Source organism: Ramularia collo-cygni (assembly GCF_900074925.1).
Source record: "Ramularia collo-cygni strain URUG2 genome assembly, contig: RCC_scaffold30, whole genome shotgun sequence".
NCBI lineage: Eukaryota > Fungi > Ascomycota > Dothideomycetes > Mycosphaerellales > Mycosphaerellaceae > Ramularia > Ramularia collo-cygni.
Genome location: NW_019716284.1, coordinates 52,538 through 75,948, shown reverse-complemented (window position 1 = coordinate 75,948; position 23,411 = coordinate 52,538). Strand labels below are relative to the sequence as shown.

The window sequence follows — 23,411 nt, the reverse complement described above, 5'->3', positions numbered from 1 at the left end:
CCACCATCTTGCTCGCGCAGATTATGTTTTCAAATCTCTGAACTTCCTCGCAGGATGTCCTTCTCTCACTCGAGGTCCCCGGCCGTCCTGGAGGTAATTCTCCCTCATACTGCTTCCATGGTATTCAGTCTGCAACACCCCTCGCTTCTTCAATTCCGGCCACAAGTACTTGATCAGATCATCAAACGTTCCCGGGGTAGTCGCATAACTGATATTGAAACCATCCACTCCAGCTTTATTCACCCAATGCTCCATAATATCAGCAACCGTCTCGGCCGAACCAATCGCTCGGGGATGCGCGCCGGAGATGGCAAGTTGTTCGAGAACAGTCTTCTTGGTCCATTTCTGTCCTTTGGTCCCCGGTACCGTGGCCGTCCAGGCGGTGATCATGGATTGAATCGCCGGGGGTCCCGTGAATTGAAAATCCTCGTCTTCGGTGAAGGTTGACAGATCGGTTCCCGTCCATCCACCGAAGAGGGAAGCGGTTCCTTCGAGATCGGCGTATTGGAGCAGGTTTTGGAATTTGGCTTGGGCTTTCTCGTCGGTTTCGTCTACGGCGATGAATATCCCTGCGATGAATTTCACACTGTCTGCGGCTCGACCGAGTTCAATTAGAGATTTTTTGACGTCGTCTACGATTGCTCGCGTCTTCTCGGGGATCATGCCTGGAAGGAACCTGTTTGGTGTTGACATGTCAGCCTGATGGAGTAGGAGGAGTTGGAGAAACTCACATGGCCTCGGCATGAGATGCTGCGAAATGTTTGCCGGCTTTACTTGCGCCAGCTTGTAGAAGAAACGGGGTTCGCTGAGGAGATGGGTGAACGAGATTGGGACCCCTGGATTTGAAGTATTTCCTGGACTTGTCAGTGTTGACCAGTATTGTGGACGTTATCAAGCACGTACCCAGCGTGATTGATGGCATGCACCTTTTCTGGGTTTGTGTAGATTCCGGTAGCTTTGTTGGCTTCCACAGCGTCGTCTTCCCAGCTGCCTTCGAGGAGCTTGTAGACAACTTCCATAAACTCGTTGGCTGCGTTGTAGCGTTCGTCATGCTCGACTGTCGACTCGAGACCAAACGACTTTGCTGCACTTTCTAGATAGCTTGTGACCTATTCATTCACCAATCAGTCTGATTCAGCAATGTGATGGCTTGTCACCTACAATATTCCAGCCAACTCTTCCGTTCGTGAGATGATCGAGTGTACTGTATTTCCTCGCCACCGTGTAAGGATGTTCATATGACGTCGATGCAGTGATACCAAAGGAAATATTTTTGGTGACCTACTCTCCATCAGCTAGTCTATTCCCATCGATGAGAAACGTCAAGCTTACCGCTGCCATTGCCGCTATCATATACGAGACATCCAAATGTGGGATTTGAGCTCCAGACGAAAGAGCGGGGCCGTTTCCTTGGTATACATCGTATATACCGAGAACGTCGGCGAAGAAGATGCCTACATTGAAAAAGAGTTCGATCAGTACAGTACAGAACACCAAGTGCGTGCATCGAAAACATGCCATGAAACTTTGCCTCATCGAGCTTCTTCGCCAATTCAATCCAATGCTCGAGTGTTTGTGGCTCCTGATCCGGGTGTCTCCAAAGGCCTGTACATGTCAGACGAGCGTCGGATGAAGAACATCATCTACTGACCAGGTGCAAGGTGACCAGGTGCCGCCATGGCAAAAGCATTCATCACCCATGGCTTTTTGCCAGTAACCTGTTGTTGCTGTGGTGTCGACATGATAGCTGATACTTCCAACTTGTCTCACCTTGTTAGTATGCAAGTGACAACGATGAGAAACAGWTGACTCGACAAATGCCGCCAAAAACCTTCTCAGACCATCCCGGTCCAACATGTGGGCCATTGGCACGTGAAGGCTGTCTTTTAGATCGACAAGGTGGGGTTGAGGATCACGACATCTACCCACGACCAGCACGTCAACTTTGAGCAGCAGGGAAAGCATCGGTAATTGCTGTTACCTTGTCGGTTGCGATCGTAAGCATTACTGCCCGCGATAGAAGGATTCAAGTTCCGGTCTGCCGTTTGGKGAGGCGAGGTCACAAAAGCGGTGCTCGCTAAAATRCCATCCCAACGACGATGCATACAATCCCGAGCAGAATGGCGTGCGAGCCCAGGGTTACCACGTACCTGCTTTCGGGATGAGAGCCGCGAATCTTATAGATCATTTCGTATTGCTTCTTTGCTCGCGTGGCTGCCACGTTCATCACCTCCACGCGAGAGGGAATAGCATAGTGAATAGCAGATTCCTACTGCAACTGTGCGGCCATCCTTCTTCGTTCGTATCACGCTGTCTGGAAACGCCTACCGCCAATCATGGCTTACGATGACAAGACCCGATCTTCGCCATCTATTCGCTCGACCCAAAACGATGAGGAAGAGCCAGTTCCACGCAGGAAGGTCAAATGGTACCGCTCGACAATGTACAATGCCATTATTCTTGGCATATGCAACTTCTGTGCACCGGGCAKCTGGGGCGCTATGAACTCACTGGGAGGAGGTGGCAGCCAAAGCCCATGGCTTGTCAATGCGGCGAATGCCCTTACTTTCTGTCTGATGGTCGTGACTTGCGCGCTTTCCGGGATCTTCGTCAAATACTTGGGGATCCGTTATACACTCATTCTAGGGGCTGCCGGTTACTGTCCCTACGCTGCTGGATTGTATTGCAACAACCGTTACGGCAGTGAGTGGTTCGTCCTCTTCGGTGCTGCTTGCTGTGGATTAGGAGCCGGTCTGTTCTGGATGGCCGAAGCAGCTGTGGCATTGAGCTATCCAGAACCAGAGAATCAGGGACGCTTCCTAGGGTTGTGGCTGTCATTCCGTATCGGTGGCCAGATTCTTGGTGGTGCAGTCAACCTTGGATTGAATGTTGACAGGAACACCGCCGGATCAGTCTCGTATTCGGTCTTCCAGGTCTTCATTGCAATACAGGCCGTTGCTCCTTTCGCTGGACTTCTTTTGACGAACCCACCAAAGGTCGAGCGAACAGACGGCGTGACGGTTTCGTGTTCGATCGCCAAAGATGAAAGTATCCGAAAAGAGATGGCTAGCACAGGCAAACTATTCGTGGGCAGACAATTCGTGCTGATCATCCCGCTTATTGCAGCGAGTGTCTTTTCCGAGGCAGTGTTCTTCACATACCAAGGGCTGTGGTTCTCCGTCCGCGCACGAGCACTGGGCTCTTTACTTTCGGGTGTCGTCGCCATCTTGGGCGGGAACTTGTTGGGGGCATTTCTGGACAATACGAGGTTCGCGGCTCGCGTCCGCAGTAGATGGTCTTTCGTAAGTGCTTTGCCCAAATCTCCCTCCAGTCGTACCGTCTGACAATTCCGCTGTACAGATTGTCATCATGACCCTACAGGGCGCTTGGTGGATTTACGGAACCATAGTTGTAACAGGATACCGCAAGACCCAGCCGGCATTCGACTGGGTGGACGATGGGTTCGGGAGAGGCTTCGTCTGGTTCCTCCTCATGGTCATATCCTTTCAGGTCAACTATATGTTTCTCTACTTCGTTATCGGGAGTCTTGCCAAGAACGATGCCGAAGTTATTCGCTACGCTGGAATACTGCGAGCAACCGAGAGCGCGGCTCAGGCAGTATCTTACGGATTGACCAGCGTAAAAGTGATGGGAAGTGTGGGCTGCATCTATCTCAACTTTGGACTATGGGCGGTTGCCTTGCTGCCAGCGTGGATTGTCATCAAAGAGATTGGCGTTAGCACCGGGAAGATTATAGACAAGAAGCCCGTCGATGGGGCGGAACACCGAGAATGATGATGATGATGTTGAGGTGGTGCAAGAGGAGAGGAGGGAAGAGAAGAGGCGAGACTGGCTTATGTAAGGGGGAAAATCCTCTGCCGACATCAACGCGGTTCTCTCTTGTTCTTCTCCCATGTTACTTACATACTATACTCTACATCCGTCCACGCTTCCTACGAATCATTCGTATATGGCACGATCAGGAACAATAATGGTGATGCCTACTAAAACGGGAAAACGACATCACATCTCAGCCTAGACCTGAATGCTGCGAACAGCATGATTAAGAGCAGACGAGTATTATCCGTTTTGCCACAGACTCATGATATCGTATTTGCCCTCTGAAGGCACATCTGGGGTCTGCTCATCAATCTGCGGCGTCAAATTGCGCGAGTCAAAACGGCAACGCGTTGGCAAGCACAATCTAGCGTTCATGTCTCTCTGCAAGTATCGCCAGCGAGCAGCACTTGGCCGTCTTGCAGCCAGTAATGTCACACAGGTAGCTTTCGACCCAATATGAGTGTTCTCAAGTTATCCAATCAAGTGGATCTAGAATGATAGCTCCATATGAACGACGGGTRAGTCACTTCTATCCTTGCTCTTATACAAATACAGTCGGGTGTTGCAAACAGTACTTCATACACAAGTCACTCTGGTAGACGTTGCTTCATGCTCTTGACCCATTGCACTTTTTTCTTTTTTCCCTCTCCCAGCCATGGGCGAGATGCCTGCACCAGCAAGCGACCTCCTCAACTATCAGGAGGATGTTCAATTCATGACTACGGACAGTCCCAAGTACATTGCAGCCACTCTATCACTCAGAAGAGTCTCTTCGATATTGTTGAGCAGGCAGTAGTGGTTGCGGTAGCCTGTTGGAAAAGTTGGGGAAGCTGAGTCGAGATGTTAATATTCGGAATGCTGTRTGAGGTACTTCATTTAATGGAGCGTCCTCTCACCATGTCGAACATGCGGATATCCAAAGCCACTTCCTAGGCGGACCCCTTACCTTTTCACTCGCGATACAAGCCGGAAGCTACGTAGAGATCTCTCGCTTGCACAATCTAGAAGCTCCTTCAGTTGCACTCAAAATCAACGGCCATCGATTCGTACACCGTAAGCACCTTTCAGCCCGAGCCGGCTATGTAGAAGACCTATAGCAGATGATTGAGCAGAGCAGGAATGGAAGACGTATGTTGGCGGAATACAAGACGAGTTAAGTAGCACTTGAGAGGCTGCGGCAGACCTCGCTGGAAGTTGACGGTGATGGACAATCTGAGTAGTATCATGCCGAGTGGCTGCCTGTGTTCCATCAGTTCGAGCCTATGAGCTTCCTGATACGCTCGGTGGAATGTCATGTGCGAGTTTGCAGCAGACGTGTGGAGGGYAGAACGTGCCCTAGTATAGCGTGAAGAAGCTCACTTGAAGTTGACTCAAACGGCGTGGAAGCAGTGGTAGACAATCCAATTTCGTAGCAATGCATCTGAATGCATTTCTCCTTTTCCAACTTTCTTCCCGAATTCTGAGTACCAGTCAGGACGTGAGCTTCAGATCTTGTAATAATCTACCTCAGACCTTGTAGAGCGTACGGGAATCGTCGAAGTGATCGTCAGAAGTCGTACTACTGTCCTGCATGCGGAACATCTCCGGCCCTCTTTACCCCCTAAAACACAGCTACATGATCGGACCTAGACTTTCTCCTCCATCAACGTCGGGCGTTTGGCGCAGCTGGCAAGTTCATCCATTCCTCGCCTTTACTAGCAGTATACTAATAACTGTCACAGGTAGCGCGCATCCTTAGCAAGCATGCGAGTTGAAAACTCAGCGAATTGATTGGATGAGGTCGTGAGTTCGAGTCTTACATCGTCCAGTGTCTTTTTGCCCTTCCCAAGAAGGTGTATACCATCCTTTTGCATGTCTGTGGGTCGTAAGGTTGCTGTTTTGGCCAAATGGTGAATTTTGGGGTGTGCGGCTTTTTCTTACCCTTTTGGGCCGGGAAGTCTTGGCGCCAGCGACCACGAGTGGTTCAAGGGTCGTTCACGGTCCAATAATACATCCAAGGTAACGTAGCTGCGTCTCGCTTGTGATTGACAGTAAGCAAAATATGTTGGTGAGAGCAATGTCAGGAATTTCTTAATTGAATAGCGCCACTGAAGATACTGTGGAGAGATCACAATGCAGCAAAGGAACTGCATAGATTGCCTGTACTTCCACTAGAAGAAGTCTTTCCTTAGAGGGCAAATTATAACATCTCGACATTTTCATTCACCTGGCTAGCGTTGGCCGCTCCTGCCTAACCCGGATATCGACCTCTTTAGAACACCCTCGTGTGCAGGACACCACTCATTCTGATGTATATATATTCTATTGAATCGAACAGAGTGCAATGGGTGGTTTGGGTGCGCTCTCAAACTACATCACCAACCAACTCACTCCCAACCACCCACCAAACGAGCTAAGGCCAAGCAAAAGCACGCAGATACCCAGCACAATTCCTGTCCCAACGCGATCGCCGGCTCCACGAAACCCAGCTCTTTGGGGTGCAGAAAATTGCTCAGATGAGTTCTTCCCAAGAAAGACCCACAACAAAGCCGCAGCAGCACTCAGTAGCAGTACAACCGACAACGCCAGCAAGATCCTCTTCACAGACCAGCTAACCACAAACTCCAACCCCTCCGGCTGCTCTGCTTGCCTTACAAGTTCTCGATCTGGAGTTGTAGGGGTGAAATGTCCGGACATTGGCGTGCGGGCAGGAGGAGCAGCAGCTAAACGATGTGCCCAATGAACAAACGCATATCGTGATTTGCCCAATGCCGGCTTGCGGTAGTGTTGTAAGATCTTCTCCTCACTGAATGTGTCTGTCAATCCCCTGTAGGCCAGTATCCGTGGACTTCGTGGTTGATGTAGCCAACCATATCCTGCGTCCGCGGCCTTGCTAGCTGGACCGCTTACGTGGATTCTTGTAAGACTTCTCGCGCTGAAGAACCTGAATGGGCTGGCAAGGTGATTGTAGGATATTCGCAGTTGACGGAATAGTTCAGCATCATCATACGCTGTAGAGGTGAATGGCTTTTCGGATGTTGCTCCTTCGCGACTATTGCGAGCTACTGCAAAATCATTCGAGGCGGGGATTGTCAGACTGGTCACCCGTGGCATGCTGTTGGGATTACTCCGACGAATACCGAGTGTGAGAATGCTTTCCAAACTACCAGAAGGCGTATGTGTTCCTGACCTGGCATCCTGGTTGAATTCCTTGCGGTTGCTCCGGGGAGTGCCAAACGGATATGGTGTCCGAATGATGTCTTGGGGAAGCGAAGAATGAGAGTCGCCGACTTGTATTGGGRGCGGCACCACATGGACTCTCTTGGAAGACCGGTCAGGTGTGGCTTGGTGAACAAATGCGTTCCGTGGACTGTTCGGGCCGCCAATGTTGAGCTTCGGTGGAAGCATAGAACTCCTGACACCGGGTTTGGAAGATTCAAGCTGAGATTTGGCCTGGCTCATCACTTCGTCGTCTCGTAATAGCCCATTCAATAGCAGATCGTAGGCAATAGCATGAACCCCTAGCCGTTGCTCTGCTTTATCACCTAGCCGTTGCTCTGTCTTATCACCTAGTCGATGCCCTGTCTTATCAGAGTACGTCGAGAACGTCGACTTGCGGAGGTCGTAGGAATGATCATTGTGCTTCCATCCTCCAGAGCTTCGTGCTGTTCTTCCGGATGATATTCGGGCTGGCCTTAGAGGTCGCGGTGTACCATCCGCATGTTGTTCGTCAAGCTCTTCAATGGAACCATTATACGAAGTACTTGCGATGGAGTCAGGTCGTGTTGGCATTGGCATCTTCGAGTCTAACCGCTGATACCCTTCAGAAGAAGGCTCTTGTTGCAACGGCCACTGTTCTGAATCTGCTTGTGTTGCAACACATCCCTTTGGCTCGCATTGCGATACAAGTGGCTGCAGCAAAGGGGGAGGATGGGACCTTCGTCTTCCAGGTGAGGCTGACCGATCTCTTGAATCGAGGTTACTCCCAGGTAGGCCCGTAGCCGACTTCCTAGCAGTAAGCGGCTCATCATCGCTGCTCTCATCGAAGAAGTCGATTGTTCGATGCCCAAAATCGATCTGGCTATCAAGAGACTCCATGAGGGCAACACTGTGCTCTGGATGAAGACTCTTGACGGGGCTCTGTAGTGACTGTGTGACCTGGGTCCAGCGTCTGGGTGAGTCCGAATACCGTAATTCTTTGTCCTGGTTGTCGGGCAAGTCCAAGTCCATTTGTTTGTGCTTAGCAGTTGCGTGAGTTGTGTGTTCAGACGTGATGAACGGTTATCTTCCACTCTCCTCCGCCTGTTTTCGAATCCAGATTTGGAGGGTTGTGGTAGCAACAGTCTGATTTCAGAAGTCTGACGCGACTTGCTAGATTGGGCTGTCKTCAAAACAACTCCCCGGAATGTGAATTTAAAATGAGACGCCAAGATCTTGAAAGAAGCGACGGAGATATTCGGTGCTCAWCTGCGTCATATCGAGTCTTTATGGGGCAACGGGAGTGGATGTCTAGCCCGCCAATTCGTGGTGGTATAGTCATGAGGCATGGCTGTGTTGTAGAAACATTGATCAACTGTTTTGTTCGAGATAGATCATGTCCCGACTTGGCAGCATCTTATCTATCTGCGATGGCTCAAATTAGAAGAGTGATCCTGTATACTCATGTAGGTCATGATCTTGAGATCGTTCATCATGCGTTATGCGTAGTCCTCGATTCGAGCGCAAACTCGATCACAACTTAGCCGCCTTCATCTCTTTCGYCGCCATCTCACTAGGGAAAAATCAGTCATAGGGTCTGGTGAGAGCAGCAAGTATACAACACTTACCGCAGCACCTTCTTCAGGATCTTTCCTGAAGGATTCTTGGGAATCTCGTCGATGAACACCACGCCTCCCTCAGGACGCTTGAATTTGGCCAGCTTCTCGCCCATGAAGTCAAAGACCGACTTCTCGTCCAGCTTCTTCGCCGCTTCGTTCTGTCTCTTGACAATGTAGGCCCGTGGATACTCATCGTCACTTCCGTGTTTCTTGACTCCAATAACTGCTGCATCGTAGATGGCTGGGTGCTCAAGTAACACTGACTCTAGCTCAGGCGGACTGTAACAGGCAAAAGGATCAGCGAAATTCTGGACATTCGGAGCTTTTTTCTTCGAGGCTCACTTACGCTACCTGGAATCCGCGGACCTTGATGAGCTCTTTCTTACGGTCGACAATATACCACTTCCCGGTCTCTTTATCGCAGTAAGCGATATCCCCCGTGTGAAAATAGCCGTCCTTGTCCCAGCTGTCTGCCGTTGCTTTTTCGTCTAGATATCCTCGGATAACAGTGTCGCCGCGGATGCAGACCTCTCCTCGTACACCGTAGCCTGTGATATCCTTGTTTGGGTCGACAGTATCGACCAACTTGAGCTCTACACCTGGCACGGGACGTCCGACGCTGCCGGTTGTGTCTTCCTCGGGATATGGGAAGTTTGTGCAGATACCTAGAACGGAGTGCGAGCGGTTAGCAAATCGTCCGATCAGCGAGGACAATATTGAGGCTTCAAGGTGCGTTCTTCGCCTTCCGTACTAACATGTGGTCTCGCTGTAGGGAATGTGTCAGCTTATATCTCAGAATCTTTGGGAGTTGGACGACGACATCGAGATGCGCTCAATGTTGTTCAATCACCAACCAACGTACGTCATTCCCCACACCTGCGTATACACTGCATCTTTTGCAAGTAGTGCTTGGAATCGTGCTTGTTGAGCTTTGTCTAACGGAGCTGCTCCGCAGGTCCCAAATTTGACGGAAGCCAAGCTGTATTTGTCCTTGAGATCTGACTGGATGATTGCAAGAACCATTGGTGGTACAGTGGGTAGATCAGTTATCTGATGTTGCTCAATGGCTTTGAGGAATGGTTCGAGCTCAAAGCGTCGAAGCACGTAAGTACCAACGCCATCCTTTAGTGGCGAGAAATGACAGGTGGGAGCAGTAGCAACGTGAAACATTGGCGTGGCCGAGATCTTCCTGGGCTTTATCATGTCAGCTTTCAGTATAGTAGAGCAGCTACATCGCCTTCAAGCGTTGATAAAGAGCAGGATGTCGGGACGGCCAGCGACAAGACTCTTTCGATCTCAGCTACTCCAGGCGAGCAGCACATACGAGGACGTAACTCGCTTCTCGTGCAAGGTTGCGATGAAGAGAACGCAGTCTGTTCCTTACCTCGTAGGGCTTCGGTCTCCACTCGCTGACCTGAACGTGTTGAGCTATTAAGTTGTAATGGCTAAGCATTGCCGCTTTCGGTAGACCTGGTCGAGCTTTAGACCACATTCACTTGGGCTCCTAACCATAGATCGCACTCACCGGTCGTCCCACTGGAGAACAGTCTCGCTGCCGTCGTGTTTTTCGAAGTCTCCACGTTGTCGAATCGTTCCCAGTCTTGCTCTCCGTGCTCCAAAAGCGAGGTCCAAGACTTGAAGCCGTCAGGGACCTGCTGATCTTCGCGATGGTTGAAAATGAGAATGTTTTCGCGCGGGATACCTGCACCATCTGCTGCTTTCAAGGCATGCTTCAAGATCTCTGGCTCCACAACTAGGAATTTCACGCTCGCAGCCTTGATAGCGTGATTAAGCTCATATGGCTGATACGAAGGGTTTGTGCCAGCCTAGTGTGTATCAGCATGGGATCCAGACAGAAGAAATTCTGACCCACATAGATGCCCCCAAACCCTACGATCCCGTTGACCAATATGGGATAATTTATCTGCCATTCCAATTAGACAAGCCTTTCCATCCGCTGGTCTGTGACCAACATCGCTGAAGCTGTGTATGCAGACAACATCCCCCTTCTTCAATCCAATCTTTCGAAATCCAGCTACAAGCTTCCGAATGGTGCTCCTCGCCTGAGCGTGTGTATAGCATCGTTTGGGGTGTATCGCATCGATATAGATTGGTTTGTCGCTTGGAACATTGGCATCGTCAAAGTACCTACAGACGAGTGATCAGCGAGTGTTTCGAATGAAYATACATAGCTTATAACGTCTCTCTTACCATGAGATCAAGTCCTTGGAGGGAACATTGAGCTTGTCGGCCCRCTTGAAAACCATGGTGCATGAGATTGTTGTTTCCAATGTGAGCAACAAGCAGTCTTACAGTTGACGGGAAAGGTACGGATTCTGACAAGTCGTGAAAGTGTTCTTTCGAGTAACTGCTTCCTTACCGTTCTGGTGGGACGTCACTGAACCTCGGGCTCCAAGCTTGAAGCTTGTGTCCCACGATGGGACGCGTAGGAGCCGGGAATAGAGGCATACATCTACACAGTCTGTCCACATCTCCTCTGAAATGGAGAAGGCGGTTGATCTCGCGCACGCAGAGATCACTTTCCGAGGGCGGCAATAGTCTCTTTCATGATTCCCTTGGAAGGATAATGACGAAGAGAGGGTGGGTTTGGAGTGCAGCGGGAATAACGGCGTCCTAGTTTTAATAGCGCAGTGCTTAGGTAAGTGAAGCTCACACTGCACCTTTCCTCTTCATATTCCATCTCTCTTGAGCAAAGATGGTCGCCTACTCCGTACTTCCAGTGAAATGCACTGCCAAAAGACTTGGATGTTTCCCGCTGCACAGCAAAACGTGACGTGTCAAATGCAACATGGATTGCATCAAAGTGACATCCCCCAGCATTCACACGCCTGAACTCCCCGCTGATCGTCAACTTTTGATTGGCGCGAGATACCGCATGGACCAATCCTCCGTACCTTCGACATGGGGAGGATGTCCTGCAAGGTCAGATCAACGGGGAGAGACTCCGTCACTCCTCCCTCATTCTCGTCTCTCCACTGTAGTTGGGGTATCATTCGCAAGATACTTTAACGTGCTCCATCCGAGAAGTACTGTAATAGAGGAAGAAACTACGTGATGACCTCTCTTCGCTTCCAAGATCCCAAGCCAGGCTCAAAGATCCGCGTAATCGGTGCAGGTGATGGAAAGCAAGCTGACCTCATCCTGTTCTACCATTAACCAGCAATAGGTCTTCCACGGACAGGCACCAACTCCTTCTGCGCCGCGCTTCAAGTCCTGCTCGGTGGACCCTGCTATCACGCCGGAGTACAATGGGGTGCTCAAGGGGCGACAGATGAGAAACATATCAAGACCATGATTAAGGCTGCAGGAAAATATCCATACGATGCTGCGACCAAGCAAAGCATTCTCGCCGAACTCGAGACTCTACTGGATGGCTATGTGGCCGTGGCAGACCCTCCACTGTCCCTCCTCTACCCCGAGCTGCTCGAATTGTACCCTGATGCCAAGGTAATCGTAACAAGTAAGCCACACTATATGCGCTCGCAGGAGAGAGTTGTTGACCCACCCTCCCAGTCCGCGATCATGACTCTTGGGCGAAGTCTATGACCGACATGTTCAAAACCACAGGACCTGTGCTTGTGGGACGCATCTTCTTTTGGCTGCCAAGTGTGCGATGGCTTCCTTCACTCCACATCTCCTTGACCCACATCTTCTTCCAAAAACATGGAATTGAAATGGTGGACAAGCAAACATGCTTGGCCGCATGGGAGAAGCATCATGCCCAGCTCGAAGAAACTGTGCCGCCTGATCAACTCATCTACTTCAATGTGAAGGATGGTTGGAAGCCACTTTGTGAGGTTTGTGAAGCGTGATGAACTTTTTTCACATGACAGACTGACGAGGCTTTCACTCCGCAGGCGCTCGATCTACCTATCCCTGATACTCCATTCCCACGACTGAACGATGCAAAAGACCTTGAGAATCACTTCAAAAAACTAGCCGCTCGGGGTCTGGCGCGTTGGGCCTTTTTCTTCGTGGCCAGTTTCTTCATCCTCACTTCTACTTTGCTCGTGGTCGATGGCTCGATCTGCAGACTTGACGCCGTACACTCTCGTCATGGCATCTTTCTGGCCGTCGATACATGTCTATTGCTGATACTGCCGGCATTGTGGCCGTTTCTATAATGCGATAGCTTGGTTTCAGACATCTGCGTTCCGACGGGCGACGGGAAGCTCAGCTGGATGCAAAAAGTCAGCAGAGCGGAGACCCTCGATCACGACAACTCAACATTACTCAACAGAGAGCAACAGAAAGAATCAGCCTGTTGCTACGACAAGTGATGTAGCTTCATGTCCGCTTGCGAGTGCAGTGAAGGGGTCTATTACCTGCGCTCTTTGTGGACGAGCGACATCAATCGGGGGTTAAATGCGGTAGGAGGTAGCGGGTAGTATATTTATTTTTGCCGCCATATCTATACAATCGCCTCGCTAGTCTTCGAGACTCTGGTCCACATCGCTGTAATCTTTCAAACACTCGTCCGAATTCTTCCTCAACTTCATCCACACAATCAGCGACTCCATCCCCGTCACCAGGGCCACACCGGATCCGAGACCGATCCACAACCCGGTAATACCCATATCGGGAGGTCCAAGTTCCAGATACAAAGCTAGCGGCACCGAGTATAGATAACTGACACCCGCAGTAACGCATGCGCTGATATTCTGCCAGCCTATGCCACGAACCACACAGTGGGGCCAATTCGCCAATGCGTCGCTGTCCACGAGTTAGCAAGTAGCTCCGTACAAAGGGGCGGAGAGACGTACAAGAAAGCGAAAATAAGCATCCAGATAAGGTTATCGCGGACAATGCTTGCTACGGCTTCGTCGTGGATGAGATATCCAAGCATGAGCATGATGACCGCGCCGCCGAGAAGAACGTTGAGTACTGCACTGATTAAGAAGGCGAAAAAGTACCAGAGCATAATCCTGAGCGTCGTAAGGCGTATGAGGCCGATGCCGACAAGGTTTCCAATGCGTGTGCTGCCGGCGATGGACATTGCAAATGGGATGTGCCAGACCTGCGATGAAGATTGAGTCAGCGATACCGCACGAAGCACTACGGCTACTGAACCATACCAAATTGACCGTAGAAGATAGGTAAACTTGCGCAGCGAGTGCAGCGTTGCCAAGATAGGTTAGCGAGAAGGTGAGGATTTCAAAAGAAAGCCACTCGCTCAATGTCGTAACCGTACCAGCGGCTGCCAGAGGTAGCATGGCGTAATAGTCCTTGTTCCAAGACCTTCGAACTTCGCTAGCCGAGGGCCAGCATTGGAGTGTGGAACGATTGATGAACAGTGAGTATGAGGCCAGTAGAAGTGGACGCAAAAGATTGGTGAGCGACGCTGCCAGAGCAGCTCCGGCGACTCTCATGTCTGCGGTTATGACAAGCGCGTATGTCAAAACAAATGTGACCGGAAGACAAACGACCAGCGTGTAGAGACCTCCGGTGAAGTTGCCTTGGGCTTGGAGGAACCGTTTGCCGGCTTCGAAGCTGGCATAGCCGGGAATTCCGATGAGAGAGTATCGAAGAAACGTCCCAGCATGAGCTGCTAGCTCTTCTGATGGTACGAGGGCCCGCAGGATTTGTTCGGAGAATAACCACAGCAGAGCAATGGGTATTGCCACGATGTGGACGAAGATGGTAAAGCGGATGGTGTGCAGACCGACTTCGCTTAATCGTCCAGATCCATATGACTGTGAGCAGAGAGTGTCCAGACAGGTGGCCATGCCCTCAAAAATCGCGTAGCCTATGATGTTGGCCGTCGTTATCCCTAGAGACACTCCAGCCAGCTCGTCGGTTGAGAGTTGCGAGGCCACCAGTATGACTACCATTTGGAATCCAAATTGTATAAAGTAGGTCAGAGCAAGTGGGCCAGAGTATCTCGCAAGCACTTTGAGCTCTGTGCCGAGGGAGATTTCAAATGCATCATTTGGGAAGTCATTTGTAGACTTGGTTGATGGCGTCTGGTCGTAGTCGTCTCCAGCTTCAAGCCGGTGTCCATCTAAGAGGGGACTTCTTTCGGAAGCTTCATCTTGCCTGTGTGTCGTAGACATGTCTATTACAGCATAAACAATGCGAATGCAATGGAAGCCAATGACGGGAAGGAGAAGAGACGATAGGGGACGACCTCGGATGTTCGTTGGCGCAAGACCTGCACTTGCCAAATCGAGAAATTGCCAACACGGTATTGCCTCCACAGGACGATGTGAATGAATTGACACTGTTCTGTGGGACGAGGATAATAGAGAGGATAGGAGGCCCGAAGTCCTTTTGCTGAAATTGTTATGTTGCCGTCGCCGCCACAAACCCGAATTAAAATAGAAATTATGTCATGATCCGCACAGCCACAAGCGACAAGCCACATGGCTCGTCCTCTCAATTAAGCTCGCTCGCATCAAAGTGTGCATCAAAGTGAGCGTACCGGGATGAAATCGTCCTCGGGAGAACTCACCTCCTTGAAAACATCACCTGATTGTTCGGCGATCAGGTCTCAATGTCCGGGGACAGCGCAGTATTGTCGCGCAGGGTGAGATGGAWTTCGTACGTTCAATGCAGCCTTCATGGCATGATTCTCGACTTTCGGCGAGATGGTTTGTAGGACAGGTGGTTTGTACGAACAGTGTGCCTGTTCTCCGGGGTATGATATGTACATTTATACCACCGATATCTCTTGCTCGAAGTTTGTCACTTCCCCCATCGCATCGTCCCATAAGCATGCGTCATTCTCGCAAACTGTCCAGGTGTAAACTCGCTCAAGCAACGGTCGTCCGAGTAGTCCATGTACTGTAGCGACAACGAGTTAGTGGACGTTCATTCATAAGAAGTGTCATGGCCAGGTCTTCCTTACATTGTGGATKTTATCCTTTCCCTCTCTCCCGGGACAACTATCCTGCGCAACAGGACATCCATCGGTTTGTAGCCGCTGCACTGGCGTATCGCTCACGTAGTCCCCAGCGCCGTCGCAGGAATCACCTTCAAAGGTATGGTRTAAACCGAGCCACTAGGATGCAAGTCAGTGTCTTTATGCCCCAAGACAGCGTATGGAGGTCAGCTTACATGGCCGACTTCATGCACAGAAGTCATACCCATCCCAAAGCGCTCGGACTCACCACCAGGCATCGTGGACGCCAGATTTGTGCAGCCGTTCAGAACAAGTTCCCTTGAGTCTGGATCCGACTCTGGCATGTAGCAGAAACCCAGGAGCGTGGACTTCTCAGCCCTGCCAAGATCGCTGAGGAAATAAAGATTCAGATCGGCGTAGCTGCCTTTACCGAGGACGGTCTTGTATGCTTCTTCGTTTTCATCGGTGTTTGCTGTGGCCCATTCGTCGTGGATCGTGAAGTCGACGTCCTTGAGGTTGAAGACGAAGGAACCTGAGTACGCTGTATTCATCACTTCGATCTAAATATCTTTTGTCAGGCGGCAGTCTCACATCTCTGACGGTGGAGTATCGTACCTGTTTCTGGACCATTGATTTGGGATACCAATCCTTCTTCTCGCTCGTAGTAATTACATGCACATATGTGTTAACCTCGTACACCATTGACCTAACTCCAATTCTACTCCTGGGGTATATGTCTTCCTCGAATTGTGCCCTCAAAGCGGTAGAGTTCCTGCCTCTACCCTTTCCCATGCACGGCACGAGGTCCAGATCCTCTTGAGCGAATGTGTGCGCAATAAGGAAAGTAATCAGAAAAGACAGAAATTGCAACATAACGAATGTAGAAGAGAAGCACGAAAGGAAAGTATCTGAACACGACTGGCCCGATGAGATGCGGCCGGGTCTGGCTTATACATACGGAGAAGACATGGTGTGCGGCGTCAACTGTCAGACGTACCACCAGTTCGGGAGACATGCTCAAGATCTAACATGTGGCAGTCTGTTCTCGGGTTGAAATGTCCTGTGTTGGATGGAAGCGCTTCGTCGATCCAATCACAACCAACACCCGGCTGGGAGCAATACGCACGCCTGGTCTCGAAAATGCTCGGCGCCTCCACAGAGTTCCACAGGGTAGAAACTCGRGCCATAGCAGCCATTGTCTTGTGTACGGTCCGAAACATGCTACTGTGCTCTAACAGTGTCCGCGGTTGCAGAGCCAAGTTGGCCAGGCGTGGGAAATCATCTCAGGATCGGCTCAGCTGATGTGCCGTGCAGCATGGCCAGAGACTGTAGAGTTCACACGATAGTGTCGCTTGAATATGTTTAATTGCAGATGGCACGCTGTGTTCGTCTTCCGTTCTCGATGCTGCCTTTGGTGATGGCGCGTTCTGAAACACGAAGAATACTTCCCGTGGACCTATTGTCTTCCGCCGGTGGGGTCATTCAGGGCTCGTCGCACGCCCTCACTTGGGTCGGTATCTCTACGCCTTCTGCCAGACCGAAAAAAGTACGACGTCCGCGCTTGCTAATGAAGGGTGTTCCCAGTGCGTGATGGTGTTGGTGAGGGAAGCCGCCGACACGACAGATGTCAACGTCCGGTCAACCACATCGTGTGAGATTTTGTCCCACTACTTTCTACGCCGAGTCTATCCGAGATTCTACCGGGCTGTTTGCCCCACATCAACCTACCTTAACCAGGCTCGCTTCCACCACCACCACCACAACATGGACTGAGACATGAGAAGAGCATTAATTTCCATCTTCAAAGCAATGTCGCGCATCCTGCGCTCTGCAACGAGGTCTCGGCTGAAGCTTGCGGCGTCGTCGTCGACACGCTTCGAGTTCAACTTGCTTGGCCTGCCAGAGGAAATCATCTGCCTGATCGTCGAGCATGTCGATGAGGTCCAGAGCCTCGCGCGGCTGAGCCGGACATGCCGCCAATGCCAGCGACTGACAGAAATCAAGCTGTATCGACATCATGTATTGCGTAGCGCTTATGAAGGTGATTTGCTCCGACACTCCCTCGACACGCGTCCCGCGCGCGAATCGTGCATCCATACTCTCGCCTATTTGATGGCTTCCRAGACCGATCAGAGCTTCGACTGCCTACAGGATCTTCTTGCACGCTGCACTCACCTGAAGGAATTTTCCTTTGAGAGTCCCGAGTGCAACAGGAGTCATTTCGAAGATGAAGACGCCTGGACGGACATGACCGACCACCTGTTTCAACCCTTTCAAGACTCGCAAGATGTGTCCCTGGAGCTTGGCATGAAGCCCCTACAGATGCTGAGCAAATGTGAGTGCATTCAGATCAGCAGTCCGCTGGTCACTGTTGCTCGGTAAGTCGTTTGTTGACCCCCAATCGCAGTGACGCTGCATATGAATGGCATTGAAAGCCCATACTGGAACTTTGACGCCAGAAGCAAGAACATCTTTCTCCTTCCTGCCCTCTCATATCTCAAGATCTCCTGCGTCAACATACTTGACAATCTCTCAGAGGGAATTAATCGCGTCTCCTTCAGTCCTCTCAAGCACCTCGAGCTCGAGGAGTGCAACTTTACCCACCAAGGCCTACACCACCTTCTGTCATTCCCAAAAGCGCTCGAGCATTTCGAACTGCTGGAGAATCGATACAATGTCGTACATTTTGGCGCTCGTAAGATGAAAGAGGACTTCAAACCTCGCCGCTTGCTAATCATGTCTGCACAGCTGTCCATCCATCTTGGAACCAGCTGTTCAAGAACAATCCTGCAGCAACTCTAGCTGCACTCTCTCAGCAGAAGCACTCCCTCACCTCTCTCACATATGCCACCTCGGAAGACGACCACTGGCGTGTTGGACCGACCTTGGTCACTCCGGAGAAGACACCTGTTGATGCAGGATTCTCCGACTTTTTGGCTCTCGAGGAAGTAAAGCTGATTGGCGAATGCGCCCTTTTCGAGCGAGCGGTCTTATCGTCTCGCGCTCCTCCCAACCTCAAGATTCTTGCCGCGGACAGCGAGGACCCTCTGCGCAGGTTTAGCTACGRCTTCCAGCGGCCAGACGAAGATCCGGAGCATCCACTTGACTTTGCGCCGTTCTTTCGCGCACCTTCGAGTCGCATGCCGAAGAGTCTGGAGAGACTAGAACTCACTCTTGAAGACGATCCAGACGAGAGTCGTGCCCTCATCTTGGATCTGGCAAAAGAGCTTGGAGCCGTGGGTGTGATGTTGACTGTGTCGTTCAAGGAATCGAACAACTATTTTCCACCGTACCTCGATGGGGAACACAGAYCGGAGGAATATCTTTATTTCGATGGCGACATTATTGTACTGTAGTTGCAATTACCGGAGGCCCGCTCCGCCTCTTCTTGCAAGGAACATGATTGATGACTCTTATGATGCACGGAGATGGATGAATGGTGATTCGAGGTTGGGATCGAGAGCACTTGCCGATAGCGCATTCTCGTAGAGGAAGAGTCCTGACCATGCGGGTGTCGCACGGCATGATGAAGAGCTCAAGACCTAGATCGAGGAGACCTCATTGCGATTCTCGTAGCGACAACATGCACAGCTTATCTCTGCATTGGAAGATGATTCCTGATAGCCAGAGATCCGCTCTGGTTTTTGCGGAAAATGATTCGCTATTTGCAGCGAGTAGAAGTCTTCGGGACCTCTTCGAAATCAGCCATACACTCGACTCATGTACTTTCCAAGTGAGCGGTGTGTGCTGTCGCCAGTTCACCAGTCCTCTTTCAGAACGAGTGGATGTCTTGCATGAATCGCCGTCAGTTGCCGTCTCCACCTCCACAGTTCAGTTCGGATGATCGTCGACAGGGATCCTGCAGCCCCCCAGCCTCGCCACCTCCGCAACGCATACGAGTGGCACAGTCGCCCACAATCTCCGCATAATAGGCGGGCTGTGGGGGACGAAGTCTCTTCCTCTCTTTCGCAACCTCGCRGCCTGAAGCCCGAGAAGCGCAAAGATGAACGGTGACAAAGGCAGCGTGGAGCGCGTTGAAGATGCGGATAAGCGCCCCTCGTCGCGGAAGCTAAGCATAGTGGACGCAACAAAGGGCGATCGGGCTCTAGCTCTCATTGGTGATGAGCGCATCAGTTTGACTGATGAGGATGTGAGTCGTTTCGTCGCGTTTTTGGACTTCCTGGCTGATGGAGTTTGCCATGTTAGAACAGGAGGATTCGCCGCAAGACGGATAAAGTCATCCTCGCCATTCTCGTCTGGGTGTATTTCCTCCAGGTCAGTGTTGAGTGGGACAATTTGCGATCCCGCGAGACGGCACGATTGACTCGAGGCTGTAGATTCTCGACAAGACCGTACTTGGCTATGGAGCTACCTTTGGATTGAAAGAATCGACGGGTCTCAAGGGAAACCAATACTCTCTCGTGGGTAGTATTGCGCCTATTGCACAGTTAGCATGGCAACCTTTCTCCTCCTTCTTGATCGTCAAGGTCCCTCACCGCATCCTGATGCCTTGCCTCGTGCTAGGATGGGGTAGGTCGTAGGGATAACCAAGGATGCTCGCTCCAGTACTGACAGTCGTGATAGGAATCGCACAAACTGCCATGGCTGCCTGCCACAACTACGGAGGTCTTCTGGCAGCCCGCTTCTTTCTTGGACTTTTTGAAGCTGGTTGTCTGCCTCTGTTCAGCATCATTACCTCCCAGTGGTATCGGCGAGCTGAACAACCCCTCCGAGTCGCGGCTTGGTATAGCACGAATGGACTCGCAACTATCGCGGCCAGTGCACTTTCATATGGTCTGGGACATATCAAGTCTGGAACACTTGAGTCCTGGCAGATGTACAGATCACTTACTCTGCCCAGGAAAAAGCCATTGCTGACATCCTCGTAGTCTCTTCTTATTCGTTGGCCTGGTCACCATCATTTCCGCGCCCTTTGTATATTGGAAGCTCGATAACGATATTCCTTCAGCGCGCTTCCTTTCCGAATTTGAGAAGCAGCAAGCTATCGAGCGCTTGAGAGCAAACCAGACGGGTACTGGTTCTCGGGATTTCAAGTGGTCTCACATTGGGGAGCTTGCACTCGAACCAAAGACCTACCTTTGGGTCAGTCTGTCGCTTCTTTTGAACGTGGGAGCTAGTGTGACCAACACGTTTGGTCCCCTCATTATCGGAGGTACGTCTTGAAGGTCTTCTGATGTACTCAGCCTATGGTGCTGACATGTTCTGCTCTAGGATTGGGCTTCGACAAGTACCTCACCTCTCTGCTCAACATGCCATTCGGCGCCCTGCAGTTTATTGTCATCCTTTTCGCATCCTACGCAGCCGCAAAGTTCCGGAGCAAGTCTATCATCCTTCTGATCTTGACAATACCTGTCATTGCCGGCCTCGCCATGCTCTACACGATCAAGCACACAGACAGCAACCAAGGCGCTCTGCTCGCAGGATACTACCTATTGTCCTTCTTATTCGGCGGTAATCCATTGATTGTAGCTTGGATCGTGGGAAACACCGCGGGGACTACGAAGAAGAGTGCTCTGATGTCGATCTACAACGCGGGATCATCTGCAGGCAACATCATTGGGTTCGTATCTGCAATATGTCGCCGCTCGGATAGAGACTTGCTGATCACGCGTACAGGCCGCTGCTATTCAACTCAAAGGATGCTCCGGAATACGTTCCAGGTCTGCGGGCAGTCCTGGGTATCTTCTGTGCTCTAGCCGCCTGCGTAGTCCTCCAAGCAGGCAATTTGATGTTCTTGAATAAGCTACAAGTGAGTGTTCCTCTTTGACTTTCACAACCACCCCATCTGACATTGATCAGGAACGTAAACGAGTCAAAGTCGGCAAGCCTGCAAAGATCAAGGATCTTAGCATGCAGGACACTTATCAAAACAATTCTGAGGACCAGCTCGACGAGGGTGACAATCACCAACGTCCAAGAATCGGAGATCAGGCATTTCTGGACAAGACTGATCGTGRGAATGAGGACTTTGTGTATATCTACTGATCATATAGCGCAGCGTATGGGCTATTACTGACTTGACATACACCTTGTCGACTGAAGAGCACTGGATCGACGATACTATACTCTGCTAGCTTCTACTCTCCTGGCATGTTGCGGATTCTTGCCACAAAGTCTATCCAATGGGTAGACGGCTAACTGACATTTGTGCATGAAGTAGCTCTAGGCCTGAACTTTATATGGACCTCTTCCCTCATTGGGTAACACACCATCCGGCTTCGCAGCCAACTATGCAATTGACTATCGACGGGAAGACTGTTGGAAGCTCAGGAACTTGCCTAGATCAACTATTTTACTGCGGCCCACGTGCCAGTAGGAGCTGGTGCATTATCTAGCCATGTTAATGCTTTCCAAGACGGCTGGAGCATGCCATGGAGCTCAACCAGTGGCATCCACTTGCGGAAGCTTACACTAAGGTACTACTGCAGCAGAGACGCCTGGCTCTGAGAGTCCCAATGTCAAGCCCACGCCGCGGGAAGACTGGCAGTATACTCAGATGGGAAGGTATAAAGTGCACTATTTCCTTCATCACTTCAGGATTCTCTGGACGCTTCTCTACACGACGAGACTCTTTGAACTCACTCAAGGCACCCGACATCATGTTGCCAACTCTCATTCCACTCTACGCCTTGCTAACAACAGCTCTCGCAACTCCTAGTTCACCCAAGCTTCTCGCTGTTAGGCAACAAACGCAGCAAATCAACATCAATGTACAAATCTCGGACTCCCAATTCAAGAGCTTCGAGAATGCCAACGCCTTGAAGCAATATCTCCAGGGTCAAGGTTACAACTACGCTTTCAATTACAACCAGCTCTCGCAAGGTGTCGCCTCGATCGATAGATACTTTGCGACGAAAGCTGCCCAAACAACCACTTCCAACACAAACAATGGATTCTTTGCCGAGGATAATACAGCAGTTCAGACAGACAGCGATTCTACATCCTTGAAAGGTGGTCCTTCATACACCAACATCTCCCTCTCTGCCACCGAGAATTTAGTTCAGGCCATATCATTCAGTGATGGTGATGCTGGAACGTATGTCATCTCAAAAGACTGGGCGATCAGAGGTTCTTACTAACCCTACGATAGCGCTGGTGGTGCTATTCAACGATTGAAGGATATTTCCAGCACATCTACTTCTGGATCATCAAACTCAACCGCTACAGTGACGGCAACAACCGCTCTGGTTCAAATCTCTGCTGAAGCAAACGTTGAGAACGCCAGACAGAACCTCGTCGTGGACGGCGGACCCCAGGATGCTTTGACGGGCGGCGTGTGTGCAGCTGGGTCGAATGRTGCTTCAGCTCGCTCGGAGATTATCACCACCATGAAAATCCCCGTTAATGTCAGTGGTCAGCCCACCAGCGGAAGTACTGCAGCTTCATTCTGTGAGGCTGGTATCAGTGGGAGGTCAAGTGGCCAGCCTGATGGAAGCGGAACAAGCTCGAGCATTACACAGGCTGCATTGACGGATGGAGGAGTCAGTGCCGGTGTTGTATGTAACGGAGGGGCTGTTCGAAGAGCTGTGCCAGTTGTAAGTTGGAATGTGAGGTTTCAGGGGACGTATACCGCCGCTGGTGGATTCAGGGGTACTTTTACAGGGGTCAGGACGGCAAGTGCTCAGACTTCTTGTTCATAGAAATGAACACCGCAAATCTAAACGCTCTCACGATGGTATTTGACCTATTCCATCGATCATCCGTCAAAGCCAGTCAATGTTATGGAGTCTGCGACGGTTACCAAGGATTCCGTAGCCTCGCTGTTTGGTTCAGGCCGACTGGGATCGGAACGTTCAAAGCAATGTTCGGTGTAGAAACACTCCAAAAGAATAAGACAAAAGAAACGAGCGAGTACGAGAGTATGTGAAATGTGGCTATTAGTCATCCTTCAA

General features: G+C 50.8%; 10 protein-coding genes; 5 read left to right on the top strand and 5 right to left on the bottom strand.

Annotated features, from left to right (window-relative positions):
- Window positions 1-21: 21 nt before the first annotated feature.
- On the bottom strand, window positions 22-1,742 carry RCC_11395 (the record flags this gene model as incomplete). Of its 2 annotated transcripts, XM_023776616.1 has the most annotated exons (7): window positions 22-676; window positions 732-854; window positions 904-1,109; window positions 1,162-1,281; window positions 1,333-1,454; window positions 1,519-1,605; window positions 1,652-1,742. In XM_023776616.1, 7 exons carry the CDS (start codon window positions 1,740-1,742, stop codon window positions 22-24), a joined length of 1,404 nt encoding a protein of 467 aa, XP_023632384.1. The 2 variants fall into 2 exon arrangements, with proteins under 2 accessions (XP_023632384.1, XP_023632385.1); XM_023776617.1 differs by lacking the exons at window positions 22-676; window positions 732-854; window positions 904-1,109 and having other exon boundaries at window positions 1,235-1,281; window positions 1,515-1,605.
- A 594-nt stretch (window positions 1,743-2,336) lies between these two features.
- RCC_11394 (probable DUF895 domain membrane protein) lies at window positions 2,337-3,795 on the top strand (the record flags this gene model as incomplete). XM_023776615.1 has 2 exons in its annotated part: window positions 2,337-3,302; window positions 3,361-3,795. The coding sequence occupies 2 exons, from the start codon at window positions 2,337-2,339 to the stop codon at window positions 3,793-3,795; spliced, it is 1,401 nt and encodes a 466-aa protein (XP_023632383.1).
- A 2,394-nt stretch (window positions 3,796-6,189) lies between these two features.
- RCC_11393 (uncharacterized protein) lies at window positions 6,190-8,049 on the bottom strand (the record flags this gene model as incomplete). Its single annotated transcript, XM_023776614.1, has 1 exon — window positions 6,190-8,049. One exon carries the CDS (start codon window positions 8,047-8,049, stop codon window positions 6,190-6,192), a length of 1,860 nt encoding a protein of 619 aa, XP_023632382.1.
- A 501-nt stretch (window positions 8,050-8,550) lies between these two features.
- Window positions 8,551-10,903, bottom strand: RCC_11392 (related to 4-coumarate--CoA ligase; the record flags this gene model as incomplete). XM_023776613.1 has 10 exons in its annotated part: window positions 8,551-8,590; window positions 8,646-8,915; window positions 8,983-9,301; window positions 9,392-9,402; window positions 9,499-9,830; window positions 10,021-10,106; window positions 10,162-10,462; window positions 10,510-10,560; window positions 10,610-10,784; window positions 10,848-10,903. The coding sequence occupies 10 exons, from the start codon at window positions 10,901-10,903 to the stop codon at window positions 8,551-8,553; spliced, it is 1,641 nt and encodes a 546-aa protein (XP_023632381.1).
- An 808-nt stretch (window positions 10,904-11,711) lies between these two features.
- On the top strand, window positions 11,712-12,781 carry RCC_11391 (uncharacterized protein; the record flags this gene model as incomplete). XM_023776612.1 has 4 exons in its annotated part: window positions 11,712-11,772; window positions 11,824-12,117; window positions 12,171-12,454; window positions 12,515-12,781. 4 exons carry the CDS (start codon window positions 11,712-11,714, stop codon window positions 12,779-12,781), a joined length of 906 nt encoding a protein of 301 aa, XP_023632380.1.
- Window positions 12,782-13,084: 303 nt separating this feature from the next.
- Window positions 13,085-14,710, bottom strand: RCC_11390 (related to ethionine resistance protein; the record flags this gene model as incomplete). XM_023776611.1 has 3 exons in its annotated part: window positions 13,085-13,370; window positions 13,421-13,674; window positions 13,733-14,710. 3 exons carry the CDS (start codon window positions 14,708-14,710, stop codon window positions 13,085-13,087), a joined length of 1,518 nt encoding a protein of 505 aa, XP_023632379.1.
- Window positions 14,711-15,341: 631 nt separating this feature from the next.
- RCC_11389 (related to Extracellular metalloprotease MGG_08041) lies at window positions 15,342-16,371 on the bottom strand (the record flags this gene model as incomplete). XM_023776610.1 has 4 exons in its annotated part: window positions 15,342-15,440; window positions 15,505-15,657; window positions 15,714-16,058; window positions 16,114-16,371. 4 exons carry the CDS (start codon window positions 16,369-16,371, stop codon window positions 15,342-15,344), a joined length of 855 nt encoding a protein of 284 aa, XP_023632378.1.
- Window positions 16,372-17,307: 936 nt separating this feature from the next.
- On the top strand, window positions 17,308-18,854 carry RCC_11388 (uncharacterized protein; the record flags this gene model as incomplete). XM_023776609.1 has 3 exons in its annotated part: window positions 17,308-17,833; window positions 17,906-18,193; window positions 18,247-18,854. The coding sequence occupies 3 exons, from the start codon at window positions 17,308-17,310 to the stop codon at window positions 18,852-18,854; spliced, it is 1,422 nt and encodes a 473-aa protein (XP_023632377.1).
- Window positions 18,855-19,501: 647 nt separating this feature from the next.
- RCC_11387 (probable permease of the major facilitator superfamily) lies at window positions 19,502-21,504 on the top strand (the record flags this gene model as incomplete). XM_023776608.1 has 8 exons in its annotated part: window positions 19,502-19,648; window positions 19,705-19,773; window positions 19,836-20,028; window positions 20,083-20,335; window positions 20,388-20,671; window positions 20,731-21,079; window positions 21,136-21,268; window positions 21,319-21,504. The coding sequence occupies 8 exons, from the start codon at window positions 19,502-19,504 to the stop codon at window positions 21,502-21,504; spliced, it is 1,614 nt and encodes a 537-aa protein (XP_023632376.1).
- A 386-nt stretch (window positions 21,505-21,890) lies between these two features.
- On the top strand, window positions 21,891-23,386 carry RCC_11386 (uncharacterized protein; the record flags this gene model as incomplete). XM_023776607.1 has 3 exons in its annotated part: window positions 21,891-22,555; window positions 22,610-23,054; window positions 23,108-23,386. The coding sequence occupies 3 exons, from the start codon at window positions 21,891-21,893 to the stop codon at window positions 23,384-23,386; spliced, it is 1,389 nt and encodes a 462-aa protein (XP_023632375.1).
- Window positions 23,387-23,411: the final 25 nt, after the last annotated feature.